This window comes from Hypanus sabinus, chromosome 22 (assembly GCF_030144855.1).
Source record: "Hypanus sabinus isolate sHypSab1 chromosome 22, sHypSab1.hap1, whole genome shotgun sequence".
Classification (NCBI taxonomy): domain Eukaryota; kingdom Metazoa; phylum Chordata; class Chondrichthyes; order Myliobatiformes; family Dasyatidae; genus Hypanus; species Hypanus sabinus.
The window spans coordinates 26,196,780-26,214,808 of NC_082727.1; the positions used below are offsets into that span (position 1 = coordinate 26,196,780).

The 18,029-nt window shown below is 41.5% G+C and overlaps 1 protein-coding gene across 1 annotated transcript in view; it reads left to right on the plus strand.

Moving 5' to 3' along the window:
- The window catches only part of LOC132379454 (catenin alpha-3-like), a 1,635,404-nt gene that overhangs the window by 1,333,709 nt on the left and 283,666 nt on the right, over positions 1-18,029 (plus strand). The window contains exon 11 of the mRNA XM_059947342.1: positions 2,067-2,267. Coding sequence (XP_059803325.1) covers positions 2,067-2,267 — 201 coding nt within the window. The remainder of the gene's footprint in view (positions 1-2,066; positions 2,268-18,029) is intronic.

Genomic DNA, 18,029 nt, shown 5'->3' on the forward strand with positions numbered 1-18,029 from the left:
ATAAGGGGGGTTACAGAGGTAGGTTTTTTTTAACACAAGGAGTGGTGGGTGCTTGGAGCGCCCTACTGGGAGAGGCAGATACATTAAGGATGTTTAAAAGACTCTCAGAAAGGCACATGGATGATATAAAACTGGAAGGCTATGTAGGAGGGAAGGATGAAATTGATTTTAGAATTGGTTAAAGGGTCAGCACAACATTGTGGGCTGAAGGGCCAGTACTGTGCTGTAAATTTCTATGTTCTGTCATTGTGACAGCAGCTTTCATTTCCACAGACAGGGACAATAAATACACGAGGGGGAAGAGAATTGCAAAGTGTGTGTCCAACCAGACAGCCAAAGGCTTGGGTGTAGTAGTGTGAACCTGTGTATTTTATAAACATCTTCACAAAAAAATAGGCGATGAATGAGCACTGACATCACAGTAAAGAGTGTAAATAAATGGAAATAATAAACATGGATGAAGGGAGCATAACTTGGGGTGTAGCATTTTCAAAATCATATAAATTTTGGATAAAATGCTCTAAAGAAGCAAAGAAAGAAATAGTAGAGGCTCTGACTAGCATTTTCCAACACTCCTTGGAGGAGATGATAAGAACAGTTGATGAGAGGAGAACATTTGATGGATATATGGAATTAGCCAGATAGCTCACGGGATCCAAGAGAACTTGGAGCTTGAATGAGAAGTTTCCTTCACTTCTCCTCTCCTGCTCATCACCTCTCTCTGGTGTGTCTCCTCCTTTCCTTGCTCCCATCATCCAGTCTTCTCTCCTATCAGATTCAATTTTCAGATTTTTACCTCTTCCACTTATCACCTCCCAGCTTCTAACCTCAACCCCCTTTCCCAAGCACCTCTTTTCCCCTCACAAACAAGAGAAAGTCTGCAGGTGCTGGAAACTCAAGCAGCACATACAAAATCCTGGAGGAACAGAGGCCAGGCAGCATCTTTGGAAAAGAGTACAGTCAACATTTCAGGCTGAGACCCTTCATCAGACTTGATAAAAGGTCTCAGCCCAAAACATCAACCGTTTACTCTTTTCCATAGATGCTGCCTGACCTGCTGAGTTCCTCCAGCATTTTGTGTGTGTTAGTTTCCCCTCAGCTGCTTTCACCTATCATTTGGCTAATGCCAACTTGTACTCCTTCCCCTCCCATATCTTTTCCCTCTTCCTTTCCAGTCCAGGTGAGTGATCTTCACCCAAAATATCAACTGTTCACTCCCCCTCAGAGATGCTACCTGAACTGCTGAGATCCCCCAGCATTTTGTGTTTGCTCTTTTGTATTAATGGAGCACATCTGAGTTTTCCTCCAATTTGCCTGTTGACAATTTCCCATGCAATTTCTACTTTCATAATTTTCTCCCAAATTTCTCATCTGCACGATCTGTACTCCAGGCACTTTATTATGTTAAACTCATCTCAAACCATAGGCTCCCATTTTCCATTTAGTCACCAACTCCCATGGGGGAGGACAGTCTCTTTTCTCCACACACTTTCCTCCAGTCTGTATACAGCAACTCCCTGTCCATCTGCACATCACTTGTTCCTTTAATCCTTTGGGTTCTGTTTTCTAACAGTTCTATCACTTGGTACTTGTTTCACACCTTTACAAGATGTGTGCACAAAATTAATCAAGGATGTTCCACATTTATTTCCATTCTTAACTCACAAGATGGAACAATAAGAGCGACATCAAACCACACTGACACCAAGATGAAGTAAATCAAAATGACTTCCGTTTTTCCTCAACAGTATGCTTTAAACTTAATATCATACCTTGTTTTTCCCAGTGGCAGCATCTATAAAGGTTTTTGAATGGGACCAGGGAATATGTTGTACCAAATTCATTTATAGATCCTTAGAACTAGCACTTTGGTAATTCATTGATCATAACACTTAAGATTGGATCTGACTTTAGGGAGGGAAACCTGCAGTGAACATCACTGCACAGTTTCTCAAAAACTCCTAATCAGCCGCATTCATTATGTTTCATACAAATGAGGGATACTGATCTGCTTTACGTGCGTTGAAATTTGATTACAGATCTTTCTCCCGTATTTTGTTTTCCAGAAAGTCATATTCTAGAAGACGTGAATAACTGCATCATCTCTTTGAGGGAGAAGGATCCTGATGCCCTGGATCGTGTCGCAGGGGCAATTCGAGGACGGGCTGCTAGGGTTGCTCACGTCGTCAGTTGTGAGATGGAAAACTATGAGCCTGGAGTCTACACTGAAAGTGTGATGAAAAGTGTCCACTACCTGGAGGAATTTGGTAGGTGCCTTTCACTTCATCTTTGAGGAATCATGAGCATTTCACCCAAAATATTCCTTTAATTCACTAATCTATTTCAAAATTTTAGTTGGCTTTTCCTTCTTTTACCTTGGTTGTACTTATCTAGAGTAATTGTAACAAAACAGAACTACGATGGAGTACACCTGCATTTTTCTCCATATATTTGAATAGTATCTTCAAAGAATTTCTGGACGGAATACTGGAAGTTAATTTAAGTATTTGTACTGATGAATTGTACTGTGGAGCAGGTAGCTTGTTGAAACGGGCTAATATTAGTGCAAAAATCTGCTCATAATAGCACAGATACTCCTTAGGGTCTCAGAATCATACAGCATTGAAAGAGGTCCTTCTGACAACTGAATCCATGCTGGCCCTTAAACACCCACTTGTTCCAATCTGACACCAACTCAGTTTAGTCTCTCCACATTCTCATCATCTGCCCACTCCCCCGATCCACTGTTCCACCCTTCTACACATTAAGAATAATTCATGATGGTCAACTCCCCAGCCGATCTGCACATTTTGGGATGTGGGTGGAAACCAGATTAAGGTTGGAGGACTCTGATGCAGTCACAGGGAGAGAAATGGCACTGGTCAGAATTAAACAGAATTATTGAAGTTGTGATGCACACTCTCTGGTCATAAATCAGCAAGCCATTGTTTCTTCATTTTCTTATATAGTAGGCTCTATTTATGTAGAAGTTTGTGTGAAGTGTTAATCAAAATTAAACAGTATGTTAAGTAATTCTAAGGTTAAGGTGTTTGTGTGTTTCCAATGTAGTGCAATGTAAAATTAAGTGCCCCAGCTTTTGTCTGTATCTCAGTAAACAGAAAGCAAACTGGGCCTGCAATCAGTTTACAGACTGAGCTGGTAATCAAGTTGTAATTAAGAAGCTGATCCAGGCCAAATACAGGCCATTATCAGAAAAGAGCAAAACAATTAATGAAGGTCTTTTTTCAAGTAAACTTGTGCAAGCTCGTTTGATTTGAAAATCAAGCAGACAGCAAATCTGTTAACTGATTTTCTTCTGATGAAAGACTTTTTTCCAACAAGCTGACAGAAAGCAAATCAGTCTTCTATACCTCCAGATTTCAATTCTGTAAAATAATTTATTTAAATAAAAGATAACTAGGAGGTCTGGGAATCTGGAGTTCAGCTGGATGTAGGAGTGTTTTTTAAGGGCTTTTTGTACCGTGTGAATTTCTGCCTTCACCTCCACTGTAAGCTTTTTTGTTGACACGTTTATCTGTCAAGCCTTTGAACAAAGGCTAGATATGACAGGCCGACTACAGGGAAAGTGAAGGATCCTTCAATCAGTGTAGTATTGGTAATGAGCTACAGATGCAGTGCTTTTCCAAATGGATTTCAAAATACCTCTTCTTTGCTTTGACAAAACTGATTGATGTTTGTGCCTGTGGGAAATTGAATGCTGCATTTTTAAATTGTGAAATATAATGCATTGCTTAATTTGTTGTGACAGGTATTTCTGTCTTTATTTGTTAATTGCAAAACATTAGAGGAGAGCACAAAATTGGATAGCATGTCATCCCATTATAGAACGCATCCCCTGGCACTGGCTCTGTTTCAGCGGCGAGACAAAGTGCTGCTTCAGCCCCTATGCAATTCCTTACTTACAGCAGGTCTGGTTGTAAATGCCGCTGGTATATAACAGCACTGGCATCACGGCTTTAAGGTTTTAAGCTGGGTCACAGTTACCTATGCCTGACTGCTTTAATTGAAATCAAGTGAATTTTTATGAGATAGTCAAATAGCAAAACACGGTTTCTTTCTTTAACTTGGGTCCTGTGCTTTTAATGCAATAAAAAATAGCAAGCATTTGAAATAGTGACGTACCTCGTGAGAATGGGTCGAGTGAACTTGGCCTTTTCTAACTCAGATCGACGGAGGATAGGGGGTGACCTGATAGAGGTGTATAAGATGATGAGGAGCATTGCTCGTGTGGATAACCAGAGGCTTTTTCCCAGGGCTGAAATGGCTAATACAAGGGGACATAGTTTTAAGATGCTTGGAAGTAGGTACAGAGGGGATGCTTCTCACGCAGAGAGTGGTGGGTGCATGGAATGGGCTGCTGGTGACATCTTTTAAGAGACTCTTAGATGGGTACATGGAGTTTAGTAAAATGGAGGGCTCCGTAGTAGGATAATTCTAGGCAGTATCGAGAGTAGTTTACATGGTTGGCACAATATTGTGGTCCGTAGGGTCTGGAATGCGCTGGAGATTTCTATGTTTTAACTGTTGTTATCAGAAACTCAGGTGGTGAAAAGGAGGCTTACAGGAGTGATGTAGATGAGGGGGTTGAGTGACATCCTAACAACGACCTTACACTCAACGTCAGTAAGACCAAGGAACTGATTGTGGACTTCAGGAAGTGGAGGTTGAGGGCACCGCAGTAACATGGTAGTTATGGCAAGACTATTACAGCTAGGGGCATCGGAGTTCAGAGCTCATTTCCGATGTCACCTGTACGGAGTGTGTACGTTCTCCTTGTGGAATGCATTGGTTTTCTCCGGGTGCTCCAGTTTCCTCCTACAGTCCAACGAGATACCAGTTAGTAGGTCATTGTAAATTGTCCTCGTGATTAGGCGAGAGATGCGCTGGGCAGCACAGCTGAGCGGGCCAGAAAGGCCTGTTCCACACTCCATCTCTGTAAGTCAAACAAACCCACACTTGTCCTCTTTGAGATCAGCAGTGCAAAGGATGAGCAGGTTTAAGTTCCTGGGTATCGACATCTCTGAAGATCTATCCTGGGACCAGCATATTGATGCAATTATGAAGAAGGCATTCCAGTGGTTATATTTCATTAGGAGCTCCTCCTTGCCGACAATCAACACTGGCACACCACAGGGCTGTGTGCTTACTCTCTCCACACCCATGACTTTGTGGCTAGACACAGCTGAAATGGCATCTATAAATTTGCTGATGATACAGCCATTGTTGCAGAATCCCTGATGGACGATGCGAGGAGTGTACAGGAGTGAGATATGCCAACTAGTTGAGTGATGTCAGAACAACCACCTTACACTCGACATCAGTAAGACCAAAGAATTGATTGTGGACTTCAGAAAGGAAAATGAGGGAACACACACCAGTTCTTATAGAGGGATCAGAAGATGAGAGTGTGAACTATTTCAAGTTCGTGGTTGTCAATTTTCACTGAGGACCTAACTTGGACCTGGCATAATATAACATAACCTAACCTTCATGACATAATAAACCTGATTCTGAAGTTCAGGAAGTCAGATAGTACCTGGAGAGAGAGAGGGAGGGAGGGAGGGAGGGAGAGGGAGAGGGAGAGGGAGGGAGGGAGGGAGGGAGGGAGGGAGGGAGGGAGGGAGGGAGAGAGAGAGAGAGAGAGAGAGAGAGAGAGAGAGAGAGAGAGAGAGAGAGAGAGAGAGAGAGAGAGAGAGAGAGAGAGAGAGAGAGAGAGAGAGAGAGAGAGAGAGAGAGAAACAGTTCATGTTTCAGTGTGATGATCTTTCATCAAAGTTTTTCTTCTCTCACCATAGATGCCACTTGACATACTAAACATAATTTAATTAACTAAGAGTCCTGCTGAAGGGTCTCAGCCCGAAATATCGACTGTACTCTTTTCCATAGATGCTGCCTGGCCTGCTGAGTTCCTCCAGCATTTTGAGTGTGTGCTAATCGGATCTCCAGCATCTGCAGATTTTCCCTTGTTTATAATTTAAGCAACTTTTGCTTACATTAATATCATAACTTTGTGAGAAGTTAGCTATTAAGCACAATTAAATCAAGTAAATTTGTTATCAAAGTACATATATGCCACATATACTAGTCTGAGATTCATTTTCTTGCTGGTATTCACAGTAGAACAAAGAAATACAATGGAATCCATGAACAATGAGCAGAAGAAGACAAACTGCAAAATTACAAATAGGTGGATAGATAGTACTGAGAACATGACTTGTAGTGCCCTCGAAAGCGAGTCTCTAATTTGGTTTGAGTGCTCAGTCGGTGTTGAGGTGGGTGAAGTTATCCACGTTGATTCAGAAGCTGGATGGTTAACTCTTCCTGAACAGTTAACAAGATCATTTCATGTTCTGGTTATTTAACTTTAGTTTAGTTAACACCCTGCAGTGCCCAGGTCCAGTTCCGCGTTATCAAAATATACCCAGAGCTGTGCAGTCTCCTTGCCAAAGTCTGTATCTGTGTCCTTTAGCATTTGTGACAAGTTTTTCTCTTGTCCTCTTGCTGTTTTCAAGGTTTGATGCAAGGTAATATGTAGGCATAGTCCACTACAACCCGAGGAGAGAAAATATTTGAATCTGTTGTCATTCCCTCCACACCCACCCCCCAGTAAACATCCGTGTCCCAACTATATCAGAGTGTTCCAAACTATATCCAACTGCTGAGCTCCTGCAGCGTTTTGTCTGTGATGCTGTGGTTTTCCAGCATCTGCAGAATCTCTTGTATCGAGATGAGAGTGTATTTGGAGTCATGACTTGACTGATAAGGTCAACTTCCATTGACAGCTTCATGCTGATATGTGGGTCTGTAGGTAGTTGCATGATAATTAATACATAAAATTAATGGTAATGATTACTTGGTATGATGACAATTAATAGGCAAAGTTAGATCATTAATATGCAAGGTAGGTGTAAATTAATATGCAAGATTAATGCTAAATGATACCCACAGTGAATGCTTATTAATATGCCAGAACTAATGCTTATTAATATGCCGCAGTATAGTTGTTAAAGTTCACACAATTGGTGAATTGTGAGCAGCAGCTGGATATTTAGTGCAACTCATCATAGTCAGATGTGTTGTAGAGTTCTAGAATACTACAGCACAGAAGCTTGTCCTTCAGCCACTCTAATCATTGCTGAATTATTATTCTTCCTAGCCTATTGACCTGCACTTGAACCGTGATCTTCTACACCCCTCCCATCCTAAATTGTTCTTTCTGGGAGGCATTTGGTACCAAGAGGCAGTCAAACAACAGCAACTATGTGAGGAAAGGAGATGTTAAACTGGAAAACAGATAGGAGCTCTCCCAAAGATAGGAAAGTCAAGTGTAGGCCTGTTTGAGCAGAATGCAGTCAGCTGGAAGGTTTGCTCAAACAGGCTTGCACTTGGCTATCCTATCTTTAGGAGAGCTCATATCTGGATTTGTTGTCATTCATTCAAAGTTTGGAAAGACTGAAGAAGCATCTTCAGACTGAAGGCCTGAATCCAAAACACAAGAGTTACAGAAGTTACAGTTCTGGTTGTCACTGCTATTCAGTGGAGAGTGATCTGATCTCCATCTGTTGGAAGTGAATGCTGAGAGCACACGGGAGTGATGGTGTCAGGACGCTGAAGCAGGGACCCAATCACAGACCTAGTACTGTGTGCTCTGTGGCATTTCTTGAGTAGCAAATCCAGAGAGGCTACAAAGTCAGCGTCAAAGTTCAGGTGGATATCAAAAGTTCCAGAGAAATCCAAAAACCGGAACTGGGAAACAGGCAGAGTCAATATTCAGACAGGCAGAATTCAGATAGGAATGCTGGACAGGCTCAGGAAAATTCACTGGCACAATTTGGCAACAAACAGGTGAAAAGACAGAACTGAGCAATAAACAGAGAGGCAGATGATAGGTGGAGCACAATGAGACACAGGTGGCAGCAAAACAGGTAATAATGAGAAACAGATGACAGACGGAGTACTCAGTGATACAGGGGCTGGGGTAGAGCAGGAACGGGGACAGGAGCACATGGCAATATAAAACCACAGACTGAAGACTAGGGGAAACACACAATCAGACATTGTTCAACTGGAGGTACTGGCAGATGGACACTTATCAGGGAAATACATATAATAGACCTTAAAAAGTAAAGTCCTAGCAGTCAGACCAAATCTGAGAGAAAAGGAAGGAACTAAGGAGATGGAAGTGCAGAGGGAGACAGTCCAGGAGGCAGAGTTTTAACAGAAAGAATGGGCACTGCCAATAAAGTGTAGGCCAAGGGCTGGTGATTGCAAAGCAAGCAAGGAAGCTTGAAGACACAGGGTGCAGTAAAACATCGAGAGACTGGAAATTATAGAAGTAGCAAACAAATCTTAAGGTTGTATAATTTATACGTTCTTGTCGAACAGCAAGTTTGTCATGAGGAAAGTGGTTAGAGTTTAGGGGTTGGAGTGACTGAGGAAACTGCATCCTTTCCAGTCGGAATCAGAATTGGGTTTATTATCACTCTGCCGTGAAATTTGTGGTTCTGTGGCAGCAGAATAGAGCAATCCATTAAAAAAATCTTACTATAAATTACAACAAGAAAAATGAAATAATCAATGAGTAATGTAAAAAGAGAGCGAAGTACAGTAGTCAGATAATGATCTTGAGTATATTGACCGTTCAAAAATTTGATGGCAGAGGGGAAGAAGCTGCTCATAAAACATTGAGTGTGTGTCTTCGGACTCCTGTACCTCCTCCCTGCTGGTAATATAGGAGCCCAAAGACCTTTTAGTCAAAGTTTTAAATAATTATTAATCTAAGAAAGCAGAGGAAGCAAGGAAAAAATAGAGTAAAGCAATGTCATAGCATTTTATTGACTCAGGGAGTGCAATGTTATTTAGCTTGTTATTTCAAAGGTTCATTTTTTTACCATCAAAGTATGCACGTACAATACAACTCTGACACCCATCTTCTCCAAATAGCCACGAAATACAGAAAAACCATGGGTATCATTGAAAAAAAACATAAATGTCCCACCCCACATGAAAAGGAAAAAGAAACAGAACTCACAAAATACAAACCCCCCAACTCCCTCCCTCGCACAAGAAAACTAACAGATCACCCACGTGGAAAGTGGCAGCTGAAACAACAAACCCCCCAACCCCTCCCTTGCACAAAGGCCAACATATCGACCACTGGGCGGGTGGCAGCCAGAACATCAAAAACCCTAAGCTAACACGCATCATCAAACCCCCCCCAACCCCTCCCCCACAAACAAGAACATCGCCAGCACCACCGAGCCCCCAGACCACTCTCCCACACACCAAAACCAATAGATCGCCCACACAGAAAAACCAAGAAGAACAACCCCTCCCTTGCACAAAAACCAACACAACGTCAACGTGGAACCCCAACCCGCCAGTCGGCAACAAGAAAGAAGACACAGAAAACTGAAGGGAGAGCAATATAAACAATATAAAGTCTAATAATCACATAAATCTTGGAAAATATTCTCCCACCAGAGCCCAGGAGAGCGGCCGCAGAGGCTCAGTCCTTTCATGGAGAGCAACCACTATGCTGCTGGCCTACACCAATTAGAGGTAGAGTCACATGGTAGCCTCATGTCAGAGACAATTCATGTATTTTTACATATAGCTCATAATTGATTATTTAAATGAATAAGAATGCTTAATCAAACAAGATATTTACAATATTGTTCAAATATTACTGAACGATCCAATCCACAAGTCTCCTCCCTGCAGAATAATTTATGTTACAACTACTATTCACAGCACAGTAAATTTTAAATTGTCCCACTCAGGCCTAAAATTTAATAGCTGTGGAGGCTTTATTACTCTTGTGGAATAGCATCTTTCCTGACAAGGAGGTCACTCTGCTTGGCAAGAGAGACTTGTGACTGTGAAGTAATCTCACATTCTTGGGCCTGCTCCATTGAGTTTGTAGGAGTTCTGTACTGTGGAAGTGTTTCTGACAGCTCTGGCCAGCTTTCTTCTCCAACAATTGACTCTGATCTCCTCAACTGAGCAATGTGCCGTCTCCAGGTGGTATCAGACACAGTCTCCACTGTGTAGGAGAGTGGTCCAGGTTTGTACTTCATCTTTCCGAGTACCCACTTTTGATCACTGCTGTAGACCCTCATCAGGGCTGATTGTCCAGGAGTGAAACGTCAAACCTCCCTCTTTGATGGGCGTTCAATTTGTCTCAAATGTTTGTCCTGCATACTCCTCCTGGAATTGGGCTTGAGGAGATCCAAGTGTGAATGCAAAGGACGGCTCAGGAACAGCACACCTGGTGAGTTGTTGGTTCTGGAGTGTGCTGTGTTGCTATACGCAAGGAGGAAATTGGAGAGCTTCTTTTTGAGTGTCAGCATAGTGCATACTGCTGACATTGCTTGCAATGCATTCTTTACACTCTGGACTATCCTTTCCATCAAGCTGATTGTAGCTGGGCAGCACTGTACAAATGTAATTTGTCTTATTCCATTCATTTTCAGATCTAATTATTATCATTATCAGATCATTATCAAATCCAAGATGGCAGCGTGACACAGCTTGCAGTGGCCACTCCAGAGCTGATCATCTGTTATTTGTGAAATGGGGTGCCGTGAGCAATCATAATCAGATAAAAAAGGACGTGGGTGCACGGAGGAACATCTGAAAATCTCCAGGAAGACCTTCTTGGTTGCTGCTGCTGCTGTGAGGTCCGGGTCTCTGCTGGGAAGAACAGGCCCCCAGTCCTCGGGGTCATGTTGCCGATGGTCGTTGGCGGGGTCGTCTTAATATGCTCGGCAGAGGATGATGCTCGGAGAAGCTGTGCCAGAGGGGATGGTCGGAGGCTCGGAGGTTCGACGGACTCGGAGTCCGCTGCGGTCAGGTCACTTTCAGTGTGTGCTGCGTCTGCGAGGCTGAGTCGGGCGGCATTTTTGTGTGCTGCGTCTGCGAGGGTGAGTCAGGCAGCACCATGGAAGTCCATAGAGGAGGTATTCCTTTCTGCTGCCGGTGTGGGATGACAAGTCAATCGAGGACACTGAGGACTTGTGGAAACTGTGTGGTGGTTTCTTTCGAACTTATAGTCTTTTAACATCTTTGGACTATTTTTATTGTGCCCATGGTCTGTTTTTTTTATCAATTATGCTATTGTTGCACTGTTGTAACTATATGTTGTAAATATGTGGTTTTGTGCAGGTCTTGTAGCTTTAGTTTTTGGTCTTCTTTGTCTGGTGGGATTGGAGCTCCTTTCCGGGGAATGCGCTAAGATGGTAGCGTGATATTAATACGCAGCAGCCTCTCCGGACTCTGGATTGGGGATTGCCAAACGTTATGTGGATTTTCTGGTGTAGTCTGTTTTGTCATGTGTTTTTTGTGATATCATTCTGGGGGAATGTTGTCTCATTTTTTAACTGCATTGCACTTGTGGTTTTTAAATGACAATAATCTGAATCTGAATGACTGAAACAGCCGAATTTTTGTAAATTTGCTGTTCACTTCAAATGTAAGCCACATTGCTTGTCTATTTTTAGTTTTCATATTGTAAATTTCAAAGCTACCTGTCCTGTATCACTCTCATTGTTATCAGATTTTCATCAACTGCATGTAGATTAGAGCTCTTTTTGAAACTTCAACTTTTTATCTTTTTCCCCATGCAGCCCATTTATTTTTTCTGCCTGACACACTCTTTGTATGTGTCCTACTTTGATGCACTTTATTGTTTTTGTTTAGATGTTGCAAAATTTGTTCATGCTCACTTTCATTCCTGATTACAACTCAATTGTGTCTCTGTCTGCTGTTTCCATTGGTACAGCAATTTCAACTGCTCTTTTAAATGTGAGTTGTGCTTCAGTTAGGAGCCATTTCTGAATGCTTTCTTGTAAGATTCCACAAACCAAACAATCTTCCAGTGCATCATTAAGCCGATTACTGATCTAACAATGTTCAGACAATCTCTTTGGTTCAGCCACTTAAGTTGAAGTGGACTCCCTTCTTTTTGATTCAACTTACAAAACCTAAAGCATTTGGCAATCAACAATGGTTCTAAATGTTTCAGTTCTAAATGTTCCTGCATTACTTTAACAATATCAGGAAAGTTTATTTTGGCTGGTTTTCTTGGAACAGTTAAACCTTTAACCAACCTATATGCCTTTAAACCCAGTGCCCTCAGCAAAACTGGTACTTATTTCTCATCAGCTCTTCCATTTTTTAAAGTGCTATTCAATTTGCTCAGTATATATGAGTCTGTTAACTGTTCTGTAATCAAACTCATCTATTTTTCTGATGTAGACAGCCATTTCTACATTTTTTATTTATGATTATTATCACCCAGTGCTCACTGTTCATGAACCTGTGAATTTGTCCAATTCCTGCTTTTTATTTCTAAACTCAACGGACTCTTTCCCCTTACAAAGTAAAAACTTGTGCTGTGCTGCTTTTTTTTTTGCTTGACTGTTTCTCACTCTGCTACTTTTTTTATACTTAAACATCTCGATGAGCTTTAGCAGGTAAATAGACATCCTGGGTTTGATTAAAACTTCCTTGTCACCACTGTTTTGTTTTGTAACTTCAAAACATAAAACTAATTTCAAGAAAAAGACGGGAGCCCAGCATCTTAGTTTCATGTTTATTTTCAGCGAGGGACACACTTATCATCTGATAGCATCATGACTTATGCAATTCATGTAACTTTACATAAAAACTGCATTTAATTATTTAAATCAATAACAAAGCTTAATCCAAAAATATACTTACAATATGACTAAGATATTAAATACACAACAATCAGGAGAGATCAGTGTTGACCTGGGACTGACTCCAGCATAGTATTAGAGCAGGAACAACACAGACTATGGAGCTAGTGTGAGTGGGACAAATACAGAAGGGTTTCAGAGGTGTTCTGGGTGAGCTTTCAGAGTTTGGTACATTGGAATGCCAATGAAAATGGAATGAGCCAGAGCAGAGGCATGGGATTCAGGAGAGAAGCAGGGAGCTTAGCATTTGAGAAGACTCAGTTCACTATTAGAAGTCAGCAATTGACTATAAATAGGGGTCAACAGATGTAGTGCTTAAACTGTATTGACCAGGCATACTGCAGTTCCAAGCTCTCTACAGTTGCTTTAAGACAAAAGGATCATTAAGGTGATATTGAGGAGCAAAGTTCCATATTTCAATGGTGAGTTTGCTGTTTCCAATTAGGAATAATCATTGTAGAGAGGCACAGAGAAAGATCAGGAAAAATAAACTAGGGGCAGGCAATGCTGGCTGTGGAATGGTAGATATGGAGTCCACAAGAACTCTTGAACCACTGAAGTTTGTTCAATACAAGATATGCTTCCACTGGCTCAGAGACCAATGCAGTTACTAATTCACAACTGATGTTCTGTTCTACCTGTTGTACTTGTGAAGCTACTCAATTCAGCCAATATAAGTAAGATTATACATTCTTGCTATGTAGAGGGAAACATCTTGTCGTATTCCGTTCACTTAGAAACTGCTGTGTTGCACCACATAAATCCAGGAAAGCATATTTTCAAGACAAATCTTCAGCCTATTTTATTTGCAAGTATAAGTCACTTTCTAAGCAGCTTAGAAAAGAAACATGACAAATCTTTCACCAGCTTTGCAGTCATTTTCCCCACAGATTCAGAACAATTGCAAAATATTGATCCAAATCTAACTTCAATAAAGCAGGTGCCAAGAGAAGCCACTAACAGCATGGCTCAAGGGCACAATGCAGCTTCAATTGTATTTATATTGAGAGAACAGATGTAGTGAGATTTAGCCCAATGTTTTTGAACAACAGCAAAGCAGTGATCATCACAGAATAGTTCTTTTCCTCTGAAGATCACAGCATGGAAGCTATCCGGAAGCCTCACTGGAGTGGCTTGCCTGTCAAAGACCATCTGTGATTCTCTCAATTGGGCAGGTATTTGGCACGTGGCCTGAGAAGAAATCTATGGCAGTGACACACCTTAAGATGCCTTTGACATAAGTTTCAGTAAATGCAAGCTTTATTTTCGACTATCATTTTTAATAAGTAAAACTGTCCATTTGTGTTTCAACTGAGCAGTTTGTTTCTGTTTACGGTAACAAGGTTGTGCAAGGCAGCACATTGCTGTGAAGGAAATACATACTACTGAAGATTGTGATGCATGGTTGATGGTGTTGTGGTCCCATCTAATACATCCACACCCAGATCACTGAAGCAGTCAAAAGCTTTCCCGTTTCACTTCTAATTCAGGAAGTTGTGCATTCGGACTCTTGTTCCTTGATTTGCACACAAAGGATAGATTTTGCCATTCCATTTTCAAGGGCTCTTGGACTGTATTCATTAGAGGAATGAGAGGGGATCTCATAGAAATATTTCGAATGTTGAAAGGGTTGGACAGAGTAGATGTGGAAAGGCTGTTTCCCTTGGTGGGTGAGTCCAGGACAAGAGGCCACAGTCTTAGAATTAATGGGTACCCATTTAAAACAGAGATGAGGAGAATTTTTTTTAGCCAGAGGGTCGTGGATTTATGGAATTCATTGCCACATACAGCTGTGGAGGGCCGATCATTGAGGATGTTTAAGGAGGAGATTGATAGGTATCTAATCAGCCAGGGTATCAAGGGATATGGGGAAAAAGCCAGAAATTGGAACGAAATGGGAGAATAGTTTAGCTCATGGTGGAGTGGCAGAGCAGACTCGATGGGCTGAATGGCCTACTTCTGCTCCTTTGTCTTGTGATCTTGTGAGTATTGTATCTCCAGGGGTGTTACCTTTCATACAAGATTTTAAACTCAAATTCTGTTTGCTACTGGAAGGGTGCGCCTTTCAAAAGAGTTGGTATTATTTTGAGCCTCAGCTCGGATATGCGTTTTCAGTTAGTGCCGCTAAACGGCTGCAGTTTAGCTCACTGTTCATTCTCTTGTTATTTTGTGGAACCTTCATTTTTATTCTTCTCTGAAAAGTGAGGCAACACAAGAGAAATTTGCTAGTTGTGAAATACTTTGCTTATGGGTTTGAAGAGGCTCTGTGCAAACATGCCATTGTTGCTTTCAATTTTATTCAAATAATGAATTTATCCATACGTACAATATAGAAAATTGTGATGTTGTAGAGAGGCATTAGTGCCCCATTTCTGTGAGCTTTTCAGTAATGATATCAATTCTGAAGTAAGACTGCTGATTTACTCTGATGTCCATGATGTCCATGCCTGTTCCTTTTTGTGTGTACATCTCGCTGAAGTGCAGAGGAACCTGGATGTGGGTAGTGGCATCCGGCATCTGTGGGCATGATATGTAGAGCTCTTGTTTGGTCCATGGACTTGGCCTCCACCGCAGTCTGTGGCAGAGCATTCCACAGATTCACCACCCTTTGGCTAAAAAAATGTTCTAAAAGGTCGCCCCTCAATTCTGAGGCTGTGCTCTCTTGTTCTGGATACCCCAACATCCTCTCCACATCCAGTCCTTTCAACATTCCTTAGGTTGTAATGAGATTCCATGCATTCTTGTAGATTCCAGTGATTACAGGCTCACAGCTGCCAAACACTCCTCACATGTTAACCCCTTCATTCCCAGAATCATCCTCATGAACCTCCTCTGTCCTCTCTCCAATGACAATACATCCTTTCTGAGATACGGGGCCCAAAACTGTTGACAATACTCCAAGTGAATGATGACAGAAGGATAACTACCTAGCAAGTCACCGGCGATGGAAAATGGCACTGGGTTTCTTCCTCATATCAAATGTTTGTCACCATTAACTCTATGCCCCTGTAGCTCTTTTCATCACACCCCTCCCAGCGTATCTACCTCCATTCTCAAACCTCCATACGCGCTAGATTTCTTTATTGAACCTCCCACGAACCATTGTTCCAGCACCTGATCAAATCCCCCTTCCTACCCCATGTTGGATTTGAGTGTAAAATAATTATTTTTCTTGTAGATACTTGTTTGTGTTTTTATATTATCACCTAGGTACCTGTAATTGTTGGATTAATTTTCCAGGAGTTATGGTACAATTGCTTCAGTATTTTTCAAGAAATTACTGAAAACTACTTAAATAGTAGCAGGTGTCATGCCACCTGAATCTGGCTTTTTATAGGTTAATAGTTACCACAAAAATTTTTGTTACCTCTAGTCTGGGTATAAGGTGACCACAACTGTTCTTTGCCTTTGCTTTTAATTTGTTCCCTGGGCTCCTCTTGTTGCATTTAATAAAATGGTAGAAAGCAGTAAGTTTTATGCCTCGTTCCTGATTTCCAACAAGCCTTTAGTTTGCAGAAGCATCAGGGTCCAACACCTTGGCAACCAGTATGCTACGCATCTACCACTGACCCCTCTGCACCACTATGTCACTAGCCCTCCTGGCAGAGAGTTCTGGACACACTGGGATGTTCTTACTTGACATCAACATATTTGCTGATGATACCACCATTGTTGGTAGGATCTCAAGTGGTGACAAGAGGGAGTACAGGAGTGAGATATGCCAACTAGTGAAATGGTGCCGCAGCAACAACCTGGCATTCAACGTCAGTAAGATGAAAAAGCTGACTGTGGACTTCAGGAAGGGTAAGGAAACACGAAGGAACACATACCAATCCTCATAGATAAGTGGAGAGAGTGAGTGGCTTCAAGTTCCTGGGTATCAAGATCTCTGAGGAGCTAAACATATCATTGTAGTCATAAAGAAGGCAAGACAGCAGCTATACTTTATTAGGAGTTTGAAGCGATTTGGCATGTCAACAAATACACTCAAAAACTTCTATAGTTGTACCATGGAGAGCATTCTGACAGGCTGCATCACTGTCTGGTATGGAGGGGCTACTGCACAGGACTGAAAGAAGCTGCAGAAGGTTTTAAATCTAGTCAGCTCCATCTTGGGCACCAGCCTACAAAGAACCCAGGACACCTTTGGGGAGCGGTGTCTCAGAAAGGCAGCGTCCATTATTAAGGACCACCAATACCCAGGGCATGCCCTTTTTTCGCTGTTACCATCAGGTCGGAGATACAGAAGCCTGAAGGCACACACTCAGTGATTCAGGAACAGCTTCTTCCCCTCTTCTTCCGATTCCTAAATGGACTTTGAAACTTTGGACACAACCTCACTTTTTTTTAATATGCTGTGTTTCTGTTTTTGCACATTTTTAAAAATCTATTCAATATATGTAATTGATTTACTTGTTTATTATATTTATTTTATTTATTATTATTATTTTCTCTCTCTGCTAGATTATGTATTGCATTGAACTGCTGCTGCTAAGTTAACAAATTTCATGTCACATGCCAGTGTTATTAAACCTGATTCTGATCCTTCTGACCCACAAGGTCCTGACTCCCGCGCTCTGGAATACCTCAGCCCAGGTATCTCTCCACAATGATCCATCCCATCTCACACACTTCCCACGGTACAGTTGCCTCGCTTCCTTGGGCCCATTGCACACAGCCCTATTTGCATACCTTTAAAGCAGCATTGGAGTTTCAGGCCACCAAAACTGCAGCATCCAAACAACGATTTAACAAGAGAGTTCATTTCAATATTTCACCAGGGCAGATGATTCCACAAACAGGTCCTCACATTTACTTGCCTCTCCAATCTGATCTTAATTGTTCATGTGGCAGTTTAGCTGCAGTTTGTTCTAACCCACAGCTTCTCATTTCATGTGGCTGTGTTTCTACTTGGAGTAAAGCAGTGGATTTGAATATTCAATTTCCTGTCAAAGCTCAGACAGGAAGATGGAAGGCCACCTCACACCATCAAATGCATTAACAGAAATGCTTTGGTAAAATCTTAGATTATTTTCTGATCGTCATGAATTTGTAATTCAAAAAATAGTGATAATAATTCAGCACTAATTGGTTCTGAACTATAACCTATCAGAAAAGCAAGAAGGAAGAGTATTCCATTTCACATAAATAATATTTCTTATTTTAATGAGTAGAAAAAAAACACAAACATTAGCTGAAAAAAAACTGTACAAACACAGTAACTAGAAACCTTTCCTACATTTGAATTTTAATCATGCATTATATATCCTGATTTGGTTTATTACC